Source organism: Empidonax traillii, unplaced genomic scaffold (assembly GCF_003031625.1).
Source record: "Empidonax traillii isolate 1590-97213 ecotype Southwest subspecies unplaced genomic scaffold, ASM303162v1 scaffold943:size483155, whole genome shotgun sequence".
Taxonomy (NCBI): domain Eukaryota; kingdom Metazoa; phylum Chordata; class Aves; order Passeriformes; family Tyrannidae; genus Empidonax; species Empidonax traillii.
The window spans coordinates 204350-221447 of record NW_020956136.1 but is presented as its reverse complement, the minus strand read 5'-3'; the positions used below and the strand labels follow the sequence as shown (position 1 = coordinate 221447).

The following is a 17098-nucleotide window of genomic DNA, read 5'->3' as shown; positions in this document are numbered from 1 at the left end:
TGATGGAAAAGGGATTCATGTTGGGACACACTGACCCCAAAATTTTCCTCTCCAGGATAGAATCTGTCTGCAAATACAACCTGTTATTCCCAGGCTTAAGACAATTCTGTTTCACAGCTGGCAGAGCTGGCACATCTGCAGTGGTTCAGGGCTCCAGGACTATAACAGCACCATGGCTTCAGTATTTACTACTTTACATCATTTGTGCCACTTGAAAATAATACCAGCAGGCAGCTTCTGAGTTACATCTCTCATAAGAATAACAATTACATACCTGATAAGAATCCAAAGGAGCCCTCGATTAAGAGCAAGTAAAAATAGATGCATCAACACAAGCACTTTAGAGCAGGTTCTTTCTTGGTGCAAAATTGCCTTATGTTTATCCTTGCTCTCTGTTTTCTTGACAGATTTTAAATTATATTTACCTATAAATTTACAATCTACCTAACTTGTACTTTTGAGAGAACATCTAAAATGAACCATGTTTCTAGCCTCTCTAAAATCCACCAAACTCTCTTGCCCTGTGCACATAAATAAAACCCCCATGTAGTATGTAAACAACTATTATCATTGAAATTACCACTTCTAAGGAAATACAGATTTACTTACTCTTATTGCCTTTTGGTATGTAGATGTATTTCCATTATCAAAGATTCTGAGGAACCTTCTCTTACCTGTATTAGGATCTTTTACTACAATGTCAGAAATCTCGAAGAGTTTCAGAGGCAAGGGCATCTTTCTGTTGGCAGCAATAGTTTTCAGCAGCCCAGGAAGGAGGGTTGTACGTGCCACCTGCAGGACAAACGTGATGCTGCAAGTCAAATACCTTCCAAAATAGCTCATGTTCGTTTTCTTCACTTTTTTTATTTTGCTCATTTGTAACAAGAGTTTAAAAGTAGTCAGGTGCAAATACTGGACTTATCTCTTATGTTTAAGCATCTTTGATTTAGAATGACTGAACTTGAAAATGTACATTCTCTGCATGTTCTTTATACTGCATTTTCTCAAAGGGCTTGTATGTGAGCTAAAGAACAGGTACCCACTTTACAGGTGCTTGAGCTGCAGTGCAGGGTAGAAAAAAAAATATCACAGAAAGTGCAAAAAATTCCCAGAAATTTATTCTCACCTATGCAAAAGGCAAAGCCTGAGTGTTATTTTGGAAATAGTAAGTGCTATCTAAAATACTGTATTTATACCTCCTGATACCGATCAATGATAGGAATAAGCTAAGTAATAGAAATGGATATATTCAGTCAGGGACAACCTGAAATCCACGGAAAATGTATGCAAAGAACCAACCAAGAGACAATCATACCTGTGAAGTTATCTGTAGGAAAAGCAACATTTCCCGTGTTCTCCATTCAAAAACTCCCTTAAAAGTGCAGCTTTTTCATTTTTATTTGCTAAACCAGAAGAGTCTAATTCATTAAATCTAACAGAAGAGGGATGGGAGTGACTGTCTACTTGACTGCAGGTCAGAAGTTATTATGTGCTCAGCCACAGTTACTTACCTTTGGTCTGCAGCATTTCTGCCTATTTATCGTACTGTTCATAACCAATGAGGAGTTCTGGCTGCACACTCAGCTGGAATATAGTCCCTGGCATCCTCCTGCCCTTGTCTCGCTGGCAGAGGACAGGGGATGGGGGAAACTATCCTGAGGATCTCATCACAGCTCCCATCTAAAGCTGCAAGTTTATAGTGCATCACAAAGAGTAATCCTTCCCAATTTTCAGGAAGGCCTACAGATTTTAAAAGGAGACACATAACTGCAGGCAAAAATTATGTCCTTGAATCTCAGAGCAGCAAGGAGACTGTTTTCAGGACCAGAAATAAGATCTAGGAAGGTATTTTAGACACTCAGAGAAATCGGACTTACTGAAGATCTTAAGGGAAAATGTTTTGGGTTTTGTTAAAAACAAAACATTAATACCCCACAGAATCCTGAAACTTTTCAAAATATTTCTAAAGTGAGTTTACCCTTGTACTTCTTATCTTAGAAAGATGAAAAGGACTCTAAATTTACCTTCTCCGTAAAGTAAAGAAAGCATCTTTTTAAAAAATAAACAACACTCTCCAAAAGAAATAAAAAAACTATGGGTACACTCTTAGGCATTTTCAGAATTGTTGGGAATACTATACTTGAGCTCTCACTCTCTGCTCTAGCAAAGAGCTAGAAAGGGGTATTAAAGTACTACAAGAGCACTATTCTGAATTTATAAAAAAAAAAATAACAAAAACACAGCAGTAAAAATTATTAATAACTAAAAAAAAAACCCAAATGTTTCCTATCCAGACCTGAGGAAGCTCAGAGATTGTCAGGTGTAGTAGTTCCTTTTATGTCCTTTTATATGTTTTTCTAAATGGGGGAGCTGATCAACCTCTGGGATTTTCTGCAGTAGGACTGAACAATTTTGCCATATTCTGTCACAAAGAGCATGGTATTTTACTTTACTGAAAAGCTAACAGTATTTTGCACCAGAAAAGGTGTTTCTCAGTGAAGGAGTAACAGAAGATGGCTCCTAGTAAGTTCAGCACGTAAATAAACATAACCTCTTTAGTGCAGGAAAAGTAGCTCCAGTTTATAAATTTTACTTTCTGTTGGTTCCTTTCTCTCTGTTTGAGTACAGAATCTGTGACAATACTGCTCTCAGTGTGAATGATCTCACCTGAAATTCCGCGGTTTTGGGGTTTCCTATGCGCACGGCATTTGTTGCAGACATATCCATGCCAAGTTTATCTGCAATATCTTCTTGAGAACACTGAAAAATGAGACAAAACCCCACCAAGGTCAAGTGGTTAAAACAGAGACAGCAAGCCAGTGATGGAATTTGATATCAAGAATGAACAGTGCCATTGCAGCACTGCCTCTGAGGCCCCATAATAAATGCTCTCATGTGCAACACCTACTCAAAATAAAAATTCAGCCCTAGTCCTAGGACTAAATAGGCAAACTTGGTTTATTTACAAACGTTAATTACTAAGCAAAATAAGGCTGGTTTGAAAACCACAGGTGTTTATTTAAGCTTGTCATGAACTGCTGTCATCTGTTTTAAAAAAAGAGAGGCTCAGATCGTGCCCCCTGACTTGCAGCGGGTGAAACATTTTATTCTGAAAATAAACCTTGTAAAGGGACTGTACCTGAGCTTCCTCGTGAGAACAATCCTATGAGGGAAACTCGGAGCGAGTCAAGTACTGTCTATGAAAAACAGGTTCTATGGCCAAGACTTCAATTCTCAGAGCTCCATAGGACTCCGGTAGTTTGTTCAATTTTTGGAGTTGGAGTGTTTTTAATGCCCTTATTCTAGAGGTGCATTTTCATGCTGGTCGGTAACACAATACACATTCACGTTATCAGGCTCAGACACTGTCTGTGCACATACAGCAATAGATGCTACTGATAAGATCCACACTTCAGATTTCCAGAATTTATAGCTTTATTAATGTATCAGAGAAACCAATAGCCCACCAGGCATGTAATTGAGGATTTGCTTGTATACTGCAGTCTCCCAGAAGTGCTCCCTTTGCACTGGCAGCACTCTGGAAAGTGCGTTGATAGACCAAATGTGGGAAAAATGAGCAGATGATACCATCTGAAAAAGTGGATTATTGAATAATAAAAAACCCCAAGCTAAACTCAGGAGGAGAAAACTGTGTTAAACAGCTTTCAGATGTGTATCTAAACTACAGCATGTTACTGTGATTTAACCAAATGCATTCTGGCTAAACTGGAGCCTCTCACAGAAGGCAATGTTATTGTGTACCAGTACAATTCGGGGCTCTGACCAAGGGAACAGACTGAGTGCACAAATACATAAGCACTGTTTATCATATAACACTGGGCTACAGAATGTTATAGCATAAATTACAGTTATCATAGTCATGGGCCTCATATTGGTGTTTTAATAGTGTTGGTGACACAGCAGGCTGTGGGTTTCATCCTGCCACAGCAGAAATGCAAATATGTAATGTGATAACACGATATACTGCATGACCTTCAAAAATTCTGCTGTTGCAGTTCATAAAAGGTTCTCAGTTGTAGCGATGTAATACATTAAATGCTTTAAACACGTTACCTATTCAATGCTGAAAAAACAATTAACTATATTTACTAACGAATAAGAAAAGCTATAAAAGCTTGACCATGTAATATGTAGTGTTTCCCCAACATGGTACTGCTACAGGTCTGAGTACCTCTGTCAGATACTAGCACTGCAGGAAGTAATAATAATTATTGTTCTGGTTACTTAAATGAGTTAATAACAAATATTAAAACTGGAATGCATTTTTCAGATTTAGGCCAGATTTTGCTTTTGAAGCTCTGTGAAATCTGAAGGTGTTAAAATTTTATTTAATACATTCAAATTACCAAATCTGGTTGCAATACCTGAATTTTTCAAATACTGTGTTTTAGGAGCCTGCATTGGTGCATCTTGCTGTTGCAGAGTCCTAATTCTTGGTAAAGGACTACTGTCATGGCTTGTAGCAAAATAATATGAATAATACCTACAGCCAGTGGTAACAATTGCTGCATTTTTATTTGTTCTTCCATACAAAAAAACCCCTCTCTGTCTGTGGTGAAATTTACAGAGGATTTTGTGTCCCCTTAGTGCCCATGGTAACTTTTTTAAGGCTATTCTTAAAATACACTCTTTGCTGACTGAATAATTACATACCAGCTTGGTATCTAATGCAAGGAATTGTGGGCAAGTGACAATACTGAAGGGAAATACAGAAACAGGATAATCTCTAAACTGTAGTAGTATCCACCAGTATGTATAAATGTTTGTTTTCCAGATTATAGAACTGTGATGAATTTCACTAGTGACCAAAGTCTCCAGAGAGACTTGCTGTCTTACAATTTCATCCTATCAAGTTAAACTCAAACTAGTACTTCAGCAGCTATTTCCCCCTATATATACTTAAAACTATACTTAAAACTCTGTGCCACATTAACAGTGATTCATTCCATTTCTCTGACCTACAAACTCACAAAATATTATAATATAAATCCAAAGCACTAGTAAACAATCAGCTGCCAAAACAGGACTGGATAATACTGGTACATTTATACAACAACATATCTTCACACCATCCTCTGCAATTCTGACTGCACTGCTGTTCCAACATGCAGCTAAGAAAAGTATGAAATCAGTAAAATATACCAGGGCAAAAGTGAGTGCTTCAGTGAATCCAGCAGCTGCCAGGTCCAGTCTCAGAAGTTCTGAGAGCTTATTGAGAGGGAGCTAAAATGAAACAAAACAGTTTTCAGCTTCCATCTAAAAGCATTTTGCTATTTTTTTTCCCGAGGTGATTCTGCTTGTTACATGACGGTAAATTCACTAGGGAAGGACTATGCTTGTGTGCTTAAAATTTTTGAAAGCATCAGCCAGCTGCCTTTAGGCTTGCCTGAGGAAATGAATCTCCCAATTAGAGATTTAATACAGGCTCCCTACTTAAACCCTGTCTTTTTTTTCAAGTACCAGCAACCACTGGTCTTGGACTTAGTCAAATCAGCGGGGCATCTGTTTTGTATCCCATCCATGGTAAATACTTCTCAAGGCAAAGCATGTCAAAATATTTAATTCCTAGGTTCTGTTTTCCCCAAAGCCCTTCTGGCATGCACTAGTCATTTACTGACAACAGAGCGTTCATTTGAAGGGGCAATCTTACTTGATTAGCTATGGTGTACGTTTTCGGAATAACCATCTGAATGTTGTTATAACCATAAGCTATTGCTGCATCTTCTATGATATCACATGCATGGATAATGTCTGCCCTGGTAGGAGGGATTTCAACCTCTAGAAGGCTCCCATTCCCTATGATGTGCGACTTCAAACACATCCTGGTCAGGAGCTTTGCGAGGCTTGATGGAGTTTCACTGAAACAGAACAAGAGAGTAGTAATTTATGGATTTTGCACTATATCAGCTGGTTTTTTAAAGTAATTAATGTTTCTGCTGCATTGCCTCATGTCCTAAAGAATCTCCAAATGCTTCATGGACTGCACACAGGCTTAGCATTCAATCAGAACCAGCTCAGATTCTGACTCCTGTGATGGTCATTTTTCTTTACTTCATAACAGTTGTGTGGGACCGTAAGGAATTCCCTTTCGTTGAGAACAGGGGAAGAAGTCTTAGAGAGTCATTCAAATTACCCCTGAATTTTTGACAAACTAAAAAAATCACATAATCTAAACATTTTTAAAACAATGCAATAATCAGTATCTTCTAATACCTTTTTCATGATTAATGGAAATTGTTTGCATTGGCAATAACACACCTGATTCCTATTTTCTTGTTAATGACTTCAGATTTCACCTTCTCTTTTCGATAAGCCAGTTCCTAAAAAGAGAAAGCTTTTAAGCATACACAGTGCCTGCCATTTCCACAGAAGAGGATTCAACACTGACATCTTAGTAATCCAGTTTCTAACTGACACATTAAAATTACATCCACAGAAGAAAATGTGGAATATTAGGCTAAACCTATCATTTTAAAGGTAACAGGATTCTTGAAAACATACTATAATATGTGATGCAAAAGCTGTTTCTTGGTTATGCTAGAAGGTTGAATGCAGCATGAAATCCCTGTTATTGAATCTTCTGATAATTTCTGACCTATGCAAGTAACAGAGTCACTGAAAGTTTCTGGTCACCAGTTCATCCTAAGTCAAAGCCCTAAAGCACTGAATGGCCATGCATGAGATCTCAGGGTCTAGTTCAGACCAAGTGACTCTTAGGACGAAAAGAGTAGAATATTTTCTATTTCCATGTTGGCACAAAAATATCTACCAGTATCTTACTTAGCAAGTTTGCACCATATTTTAGAAAGCTGCTTTGTACGTATTTCTGTATTTTATGTGTCTCTAAAGTTCTTGATATACACATCCTTGAAAACCATAGCATCCAAAACTTTGGGGATTTTTTTCGCTATTTTATCTAGGGAAGCTACTTTGGTAACTGCAGAGATTGCTGTTTTGTTGGATATATCTTCAGGATTCAAGGTCTTTCCTCTGTTGATTAAAGCTGACATTGCAAAAAAGAAAAAGCTAAAATACCACTAGAAAACCTCTCAGCAAAAATAACTTTCCCTCTAAACAGTTTGTACTTGCTTAATATATCTGATTTTAGGAACTCAAGCGGATCTGTCTTCAGTTACTTTCAGGAAACACAAGGAATTGCTTTCTTTATACTTATTAAGGGAACAAAAAATGTAAGACTCCATTACTGCAAAGAGGTCTGTCTGGGACTCTGAATGCAGGCAACCTGCACTTGAAGTCAACATCCTGCCTTATAGACCTTAATATAGTTGGTGTCCATGAAGTGAAAGACTGAGAAATGCAGTGTTATACAAGGTTATTTTAACTGAAGGGCATTAGAGCTTCCAGATCTGATAAGTAAGTTATGCTGAGGCTGATTTCAGCTGTCCATGGGCTTAAGGCTGCAGAACCTCTTCCTGCATTAATTTTTCCCGATTTTGAACACATAGGTTTTAAAAGCTTTAGACACAGATTATGACCTTTGATTGCAATTTTAATTTTTTCCTGAAAAAGTTCCTATCACATGCATTCTAAAACGTCTTAGTAGTTACCAATTGTAACTTTAAACCCTACCCTTTTTTCTGGAGTACAAGGCTATGTCGGTGAGTCTGTATTTTTAGCCTTATCATAAATTAATGGAGCTTCAGGATGAGTTTCCTAGATAAGAGGAAGCGAGTTATTTTCTGCGGGGTTAGAGAAGGCTCTGACTCACTAATATGCAGATAGTGCCAAGCTCTGCACCTCAGAACCAGCATATGCTGCCACAGCACGAGAAGAAAACAATGTCACCCTTACCAGACTCTGTGTAAATAAAATCCTTTCCCCAAGGACACAGAGATACCATAATGCAACGCTTACCGGATAGATGTGGGTCTTCCCATTGGGATAAACTACTTCTACTGCTTCAACACTGAGAGAGACAAAAAAAAAAGAAGGAAGTAAAAACGTTTTTAACACATGGCCCAAATGTCCCTCCGACTGGAGATTTATACTCACGTGAACGGCTTCTCACAATATTCACTAAACATCGTGACTATAATATCAAGAACAATTTTTGCCTACAAAATAAAGAAAATAATCCCACTGAAATCTCTCAGCTGCTTGTGTTGAAGGAGACAAAATATCTTAACAAAAAATGGGAGGGGACATCCTGTGTTACGCTCTTTTCATTCTATTCTAATAACTCAACTAAAATCCTAGCAGTCTAGAAAACCAGATTTAATTTTAATGGATTTTTTTCTTCTGATGTAAATATGTTAGTGCAAAAACTTGAAATCTTTGGTTTTCAAGGTTCTGAAGTACTGGTTTATCTTTTATTAACTCTGTTCTGGAGATACACAGGGTCTTGATGACCATTTGGAGCTGGGTCTTCCTAACCTTCAGTCTAATTAGTCATTTCATTGAAGTTCAAGTGAGAATGTAGAGGCCGAAGGACTGTGCATTGCTTAGTAATGCATTATCAAAAAACCTTGTCTGCAATTTTTTTTTTGTTTTACAGTTAATATTTTAAGAGATTAGTATAGCAGAACATAATCATGAGGTTCAGATGAACTTCTCCATCTACCAAGGGGTTTTTTTTTTTGATGCCTGACAGTATAATTTCCTTCATGTAAGTGTAATAGCACTATTTTTATTTTTCCTGTCAAGGCAAGCAGTAGCAAGAAGCAGTTATTTATTGGTTTGCTTAGAAGCCACTCCCAGCGTGCAGATTTATTTGTGTTGTTAACAAATCATTGTGTAGTAGGGTAAGTTAAAAGCAGTTTTGCTCTTAAGGATCAAGTTACACACTTCAGGGAAACTCAATGAATGCACAACCTATATTCAAGAATAGGCAATTATAACTGCTAGGCTTTCATGCTTCAGCTTTGAGTTACAGAATTTGCATATGGAAAGACCTGAATCTGGCAACTATTTGCACAGAGTCCCTGCCTGAAAAAGATAACTATGAAGAAAAATTGCTGCCTTCCTTCCCTCAGCCCAAATTTTCAGTAGGAGAAAAAACAATTATTCACAAAGAGTGTTCTGCCAAAAAAAGGCAGTCTTAGTGAATTTTACTCTTTTCAAAGCCTTTCAGATTTAGAAAAAGTGCTGAACAACAACAAGAACAAACAGTCCCTAATTTACTTAAATTACTTTCTCATACAAGCTGAACGCTCACTGTCCACATAAAGATACAGGAAAATTAAAATTCAGTGAAAACACAGTGCTGTCTATTGAGCAAGCCTAAAACTGTGTTGAGGGAGTCCCACAGTCCTACAACTTCTGAACTGGAAGGTTGGCTCCATATGGCTGGTTATTGCAGGTCTCTGTATAGGAGTCCTACCACCCATAGGGAAAACAATGATATTAATACATATCAAAAGCAGGAAAGATTAATTTACCTTTGTAATATCTGTGCCTGTACATTCAATAAACACATTTCTGGTGTTTAGGCTTATTTTTGTATGATCTCCTAAAACATGTGAAGACAAAAACATGTTAAGAAATATTACTTTTATTGCAATAACACTGATTAATTTTGTGATTCAGATAGATCATTGTCAATCTTCTGCAGCTTAAAAAAAGCCACTGTCTACTGCACTAACTTTCACAACTGCTGGCAGAATAGCAGCTCTTTTTATTTTTGAATTTATGAATCAAAGAAAGGAAAAAGACAGACCAGACATGCTGACTGGGCCATGACTTTCACTAAAGGATACACGAATCTACAGGTATCTCAGTACCCAGCTGAAAAAGCCAACTAGCAGGACAGTGGCCATCTGCTGTTAGCAAAGGGGTTCTGCACTGCCACAGCATCCCATCTTCCCTGGATTTAGTCTGACACTCGCATCAGATGTGTGAAGCGCGTAATTTCCTCAGGCACGAATGAATGAAATGGTTTTTTAAAAGTGCTTTAGACTAATGACTATCAATAGCTAATTCTGTGAATAATCAAGATCCCTAGACATTGTCTGCTGATGCACTATAGGTTGCTCTACATTAGTAATTTACATCCTAGTATGGATCCCTTCTAGGCATGAATTTGCTTTGTCTGTGCTGGGAGCCACGAGGTGTGTGCTGAAGCACATCCCTGATGCCCTCAAAAGTGCTTCTTGTCTGGAAGAAGCACCCTAAAGTGTCTCTCTTGCAAACTAGATGCCAACTCCCCCAGTAGCTGGTTCAGAATTGGGGTTCTGTTAGTAAGCCACAAGCAATCCTGGTACTGCCTGTTAGGTACAGATGGGCAGTGCACACCTTGAGTGAATTCCATGGCTGGTAATCATGCACCATGGGCATACAGAATCCTAGAATTGTATGGGATCGTGCCAAATCCAACCTCCTTCTCCTTCTTTACTTTCACTGCACCGTTAACTAATGCAGATGCACCCCACTGGAGGCAAAGGAAAGCACTTGGATACACACGGGCATTCCTGCTTCCTCTGACCCTGAGAAAGTCATTCAGCTTCTCTGTTTTTACTTTCCTACCTGAGAAACTAAGTGACAGCTAGACTGAAAGTTTGGTGCACTGAGGATCCCAGGACTGAGGGATCTTGTATTCCCTTTAATGCTGGGCTGCATCTCCTTGCAGATGGAATGTATTGGGCATTTCTGGACCCACTTCAAAGCAAACATAACCCTTCACTTCAGTGCTTGCAGATAACCCAAACAGCCAATTCAGATGTTTACACTGCATTGAAAAGGCACCTTTAACCTGGAAGCCTCTCTCAGACACTGTTCAATATTTTTAATTGAGAAAATAAAAACAATATGTAACGCTTATACATGGAACACAGCCCAACAAAGAAGGATCAGACACAGTGGTTGACACTGCCTTCAGTTCACAACAGTTGTTCCTACCAGTCCCTGCCAGAGAGTTTGAGCTGCCTTTTAAGAAGATTTGGGTTAGCTGGATAAGGTCAATTAGGAAAAATACATCCAAAGAGATTATCACTGCAGATTTATTGGTCAGTGTAGGGAAAGTTACTGATTCTTGACCTGTATTTCAGTATATAGGTATAGATAGAGGCATACTGAAATATTTTTCTTGAAGGAGTAATTCTTGTCATGCCATTAAATGGCTTCAGTAAGAGTGGTTCTCAAAAATCACCCATTTCTTTTGCATTCATGTTTAGAAACAATGCAAAAAAAGTTGAGACCAATTTATTGGTTTTTTTATCCATCAAAGTCTCCTGAAATCACTTGTGTGATAACAATAGGAATCCATAAAAACTAATTCACAGTGCTCATAAATACACTGATCTTAAGACAGAGGTGAAACGTTCCCTGCTGTGACCACGTAAAATGGAGTACAAAGTTACAGTTATTAGTTACAGTTGCCAGTTTACAAAATAATTTCTTGCATGCTCTTCTTAGCTAAACAAATGCTTTCCTAACAAAGATTCCTGTCACAAGGAACTTTGTTGAGCTGTAGAAGGGTATGAGAAGCTAAATGCAGAGGTCTGCAGTGGGACCTTTACATCCTCTTGATGAGGATGAGAAGAAGGAACACTCGCAAGCCTAGAGAGGGAGCAAAAGGTTTGGCTGCATTTAAATTGAAAGAAGGAAAGAAGATAATATGAAATTTTAAGTAAAACAATGTTAAGAAAGCACAATAATCCCTGTTACACATCAGTGTTTATGTCAGACAAACTCACACACAGAACAGCAGTGACAGCACGAGCCAGTCACAAACTAATCTTACCGTTGATGATGGGTGGCATGGACAGAACGACACCATTGCTGTCATAAATGACAGGATAACGTGGCTTGTTTTCGATCAGGGGTAAATAGTGCCGAAGGTGGCTGTCATTCTGGAGAAACAAAGCACAACCTAAGTTTCACTTCAGCTCACCTGTGAACTTCCACAGTGCCACAAACCTTCACTAAGAGATTAAGGGGAATTTTGAAAGGAGGAAGGATTGGCCTTAGAGCTACATATTTTACTAGCAAAGGCTCTTTGCTCTCAGCAGCAGGAGAAATTTGAAATGAGAGAACTGGATTTTTGGTCTTCTTAAGAAGTGCTAAAAAATATTACTTTCAGGATTCTCTCAAACATGCATAGGCCATGCTATCCCGATGATGCCCCTGTTCACCACAGCAGACAAACATTGCCAAGCATCCTTAGTTTATAGGAACTGTCCTTAAAAGTGATAAAAATTAGCACTGTAATTCTCTTAATTATAAATTGCTGCATACTGGCACACTCGAATTTGATTCAAAATTTACATTTATTTCAATGACATAGGTATATGCTGTGCCAAAACCAATTTCCTTTTAGTCTCTCTGATAGCCCTTGTTTCCTAGCTCTTACTCATCTTTAGTCAGAGATATTTGAGGATTTGTCTCTATGGCCAGTAGGTGTGCTCCAGCACAGCTGCATATTGTAAATGAAAGAATAATAGTATTATTTTCAAATGCTGGCATTGAAAGTGGACACACAGGCTTCATAAAGAATCTTTTCCTAGCATTTACCTGGTTTCTTAAGGTGCTGGGCCAAGAGCAGTGCCAGAGTTAACTTGAGCCTTTCACACAGCTATGCTTGCCTGATATGCAGTTGGATAAATAAACCAACATCTTCCACAAATAAACTGGCCAAATGAAAGTAACACTAAAAGAATAATATTTACCCCAAACTTTTTCCAGCTTTTTACACTGAATATTTTACCAGTGTAGGCAGATAAATACAGAACCCTTTTACAGTATTACTAAGAGCATCATAAAAAGCAGCGTTTGTGCTGACAAATCAGAGGGTTACTATCAACCCCATTATTCTTAGAGCTGTGCTTAGTCACAAAACACCACGATTTATCTCTCATGGACAATAAAAATAAAGTATTACCAAGCATTTCTCACGAATAAGCAAAATGTGGACTGTTCACTGTCTGTGAAGCTACAAAAAAATAACTCTGTTTTATTTGTAAGAACAACTCTCAATAACAAGGATATGAGAGACGTTATGCCTTGGAAATTTATCTTCCTGCATTTAGTGCAAACAGTCTGAAAAAACCTCACTTACCCTATACAGATCCATAATTTGTGAGGCTGTGTACTCCTGAGATTGATTCAAGGGCTTGAATTTAATTTCTGAAGGTGCTTTGGCTGTATAAGTAAATGGACCAGAGATGGTGTCCAAGTCATGGGTACCTATTGCTACTAATGATCTTTTCCTAGAAAGAAAAAGAAGACAAAATCACGTTTTTACTAATAATAATTGCTGTTTCTTAGAGATAGTATCTAATGATGCTCTATACTTCTATGCATTCATAGAACTTACTGAAAAAGTAGGATAATTTTGAGAAGCCCAGAAATTATTTCATTTTATCAAATGTTAACGACACAACAGGCAAAGTAAATCCAGTGGGAATGTTGTAAAACACTTCTGCCTTAGCTGTTACATGAGCTGTAACAGCTATTTCTGTTGAACATTACTGAAAGAGGGCAGAAACAGGCAAAGAAATTGGAAGGATACAGACAGCTGGTATAAAAGATTTCCCTTGGTGTAACTACAATGCCTCTCTGCAATAAGGATGCACAGCCTTAACATGTGATAAAATCATGTCCATAGACACTATATACTACTTTAAATTTAAGCACTAACCTGCAAATGTTTTGGTGTAGCTTTTCTTGGAGGTCAATGAAGCTCTCATAGCGACCCTTGGTAAAAGTTATATTACGGAGGACGGCAGCTACAGCGTGAGGACGGATTTGGACAGTCTGCAATTCACAGCAGCAACATGTAAATTTCAAGTGCACAGGAAATAAAGTCCTCTTTTGTAAAGTAGGAAAATTCATGGAAAGACATTTGAATCCCAAAGGGGAAAAACCCAAAGAAACACAATCCAGGTCGGTAGAGACCAGGAGGTTTGCAATGTACTGTGTAATGGCCCAGAAGGTCAATGGAATGGGAACACCTGAAACTTTGATCCGATCTGCTATTAGGTTCACCCAAATAACTTGTCCAAATAAATTCTTTTGTCCAAATAATTCACCCAAATAAATTGTTCCTCCCCGTCCACTTCACTAAAAATAAATTGCAATGAGTAGAGATATTTAAATTGTTTTAGCTCTTGTTCTGCAAATAGGATTTCCAGTCTCACTGCTCTTACAAAATAGGCACTGATACAGATCTTGCTGCTTCAGCAGCTCTCAATACATTTACAAAGGTGCAGTAAACACTTTTACCTGTTCAGTGATAATCAGCTTCTGACCTTCACCCTCAGCTGGTATTATCTTTTCATATCTAGGGATATTTATCCTAAAACAAAACCAGAAGTAAGTCTGTAACTGAAAAAAAAAAAAAAAAGCCCAAGTGCAGGAAACTTTAGAAATGTAGCAGCAATGATATGCGCAAAACTTCCTTTGTAACGTTTCTTGACATGTCATTAGCTAACTGTTCAAAACTCCTTTTCTATGGGAAGGTAAACAGATTACTGAACTAGAAAGGAAGAACTCAAGAAGATAAAGTCGTAGCAGAAAAGTGATATAATTTATTTGTTTTGGTATTTATTACAAAGGATCACAAGGAAGTTTTGCTCCAGGAGTTCTTTACAGAGGATAAGTCTCAATGGAACAATGGTTAAAATTTTTTAGAACAGATCCAAAACCCAGTTAACAGTCTAGACTAGTCTTTTTAAGTTATACAGTAGATCCTGTCCAGAGGAACATCTGATGAATCTGATCTACGCACAAAATCACATTCATTATCCAAGCAAGTCGAAAGTTTATTTACTGACCAGAAATGGACTTGTATTTCAACAAATAACCAACCACACAAAAATCTCACAACTCTGCCTTACCTTTCTTTAAAGACCTGCAGTCCTCGGACCAGCCCTTCCATGCAAAGAAGATCATAACGGTTTGCAGGAACATCAATTTTGTAGAGAACAACATCAGATGCACCCTTTGCCTTTTCTTCACCTTTTTCTTTACTTATAATGTCTTTCTCAGATGTCTGAAATTAAGCAAAAATGTGTTTTGAACATGAAATAACTTATCACTGATAGGAGTACGATAGTGATATAACATAAGAAAAAACTGCATTAATTAGAAGTTTAACAGAGTAATTTGGATTTATACAACAAATGGACACACCAAATTCGAGAAGTTACATACCATCTTTCTCAGACTAGGGGACTGTAAAGCAGTGTTAAAATTTCATTTTAAAAATAGAGATTTTAGAAGCAAGACTCTCCAGGCTGTCAGATCCCAGTACATAACTGAGACACTTTTGGCAATAGATCTTATGACTTCTTATTATTATAGATTTAATGACTTATTATAATCAAGTCTATTCTGAAATAAAGCATAACACATGATGTTTGGATGTGTTTTGATAAGTGTCACTAAAAGATGCATAACTTAAAATTAAAAATCAAAACCAAATCAGGTCTACTTGAAAAAGATTCACATGGATGCAGTTATCAAGCCTAGCAAATTTTCAGAAGAGCAGAATCTAAATCAAAACTTTAAATATGAGCTAATTACAACTTAGGTAACAATGTACAGGAAAAATACATTTATTGCGGATGTTGCAACAAATAAAAACATTACTTACAATTTCATCGAGCTCCAAACCAAACTCAAAGCAAAGCTCATCAAATTCTTCATCCGCTGTGAAGGAAGAGGGTGAACTTTGGTTAATAAGCAGATCTCAGACTTAATTTTTTTGTGCGTTTGTTTTGCATGTTTTCAAACAAGGTAACAAAGGATATTTTGAAAACAAATGGGTAGTAATAATTTAAAGGATTTTGCTTGTATTTGCATCGGAGTAGCAGCTTCTTAAGTATATGTACATTTACTGACATGGTATTCTTACAGTCACAGCAAGGGCTTCTGAGCGTTGGAGCTTAGCTCCTCAGCCAAGCTTGTCAGAGCCACTCTGGCCTGAACAGATAATGAAAACAGGACGGAATAATTGGGCAGCTTCTGCCAACTGCTCCTGTTGTAAGTCAGGTTGTTATACAGAGGTTGTTATATAGAGGTTGCATCAACTGCGTCGAAGCGTGTCAGTAACACAGCCCTGATCTGGCCATGGAGATCTGTCCGAAGAGCCACAGCCCCTCTGTGGCCCCGAACCACGATTCTAAAGAGCCGGGAAAGGAGAACTGAATAAAACCACGGTGTCCACCGCTTGCCGTGCCTGCTCCCACCTCCTCCCTCTCCTTTTTGATCTAACCAGTCTCTAAAACAGAAACTCCCAGCCAGAAGCCGCGATTTGGAAGGGCCTGGTTCTGATTCCCCCGAGAGATCCGGGCTCGGACAGCGCCCGCGTGGGCCACGGGCTGAAGGGGCAGGGCCGGCCCGTGGCTGTGCCCGGCGTGCCGGTGGCTGCCGAGGGGCAGGCGGGTGGGCTCGGGTGGCACCCGCGATGAGCCACCGGGATCGCCCGTGGGGTCCGAGCTGTCCCACGCGGGACGCACCACGCGGAGGGCGCGGCCGTGCCCGCTCAGGGACTCGCCGGCCCGCGCCGATCGCAGCGCGGCAGCCGCGGTGCTGGGCCGGGGGATGTCGGGGCGCATCCCGGCGGCGCCGGCGGGTCCCGCGGATCCCGGGAACACTCACTGTAGGCCCTGCCCAGCGCCTGGAACAGCAGATCCCGCTTCACGCTCACGGTCGGCATGGCGGCCGCTCGCACCGCGCCTGCGCCGCCCGCCCGTCAGGCCCCGCCGCGCTGCCCGCAGCTCGCCCCCCGCGGCCCCCGGGGCGGGCACGGCGGGGACACGGCGGGGACACGGCGCGGACGGGCGGCCGTGGGGAGGGTTTGCCCTTGCCCTCCGCCCGGGGACGGGGAGGGAGGCGCGCCGGGCCCCGGCAGCGCGGCGGGCAGCTACGGCCGTGACATCAGCCCGGCGGAGGAGAGTCGCGATGGAGGCGGGAGGGGCAGGCGGGGAGCGGGGACACGGCCCGCTGGGGACGGGGTGTCCCGGTACTGCCGCTGTCCCTGTCCCCGTCCCCTAATGGCACCGCCACTCCCGGCGCTGTCCCTGTCCCCATTCCCATCTTGGACCGCCAGTCCCGGGCGCTGCCGCCGTCCCCGCGGGGAAGCGGGTTCAGCCGGGGCAGCTCTGTGCAAGTTTCGGGA

The 17098-nt window shown here is 39.9% G+C and overlaps 1 protein-coding gene across 1 annotated transcript in view; it reads right to left on the bottom strand.

The window, feature by feature from the left end:
• Nucleotides 1-16663, bottom strand: part of FARSB (phenylalanyl-tRNA synthetase subunit beta) — a 34271-nt gene extending 17608 nt beyond the window's left edge. The window contains exons 1-15 of the mRNA XM_027903197.1: nt 16579-16663; nt 15572-15627; nt 14814-14968; nt 14200-14272; nt 13616-13731; nt 13034-13184; nt 11720-11828; nt 9420-9490; nt 8035-8096; nt 7897-7948; nt 6280-6341; nt 5672-5879; nt 5164-5244; nt 2668-2760; nt 675-792 (exon numbers count right to left, since the gene is read on the bottom strand). Coding sequence (XP_027758998.1) covers nt 675-792; nt 2668-2760; nt 5164-5244; nt 5672-5879; nt 6280-6341; nt 7897-7948; nt 8035-8096; nt 9420-9490; nt 11720-11828; nt 13034-13184; nt 13616-13731; nt 14200-14272; nt 14814-14968; nt 15572-15627; nt 16579-16636 — 1465 coding nt within the window. The 5' untranslated portion in view covers nt 16637-16663. The remainder of the gene's footprint in view (nt 1-674; nt 793-2667; nt 2761-5163; nt 5245-5671; nt 5880-6279; nt 6342-7896; nt 7949-8034; nt 8097-9419; nt 9491-11719; nt 11829-13033; nt 13185-13615; nt 13732-14199; nt 14273-14813; nt 14969-15571; nt 15628-16578) is intronic.
• Between the last annotated feature and the right edge of the window lie 435 nt (nt 16664-17098).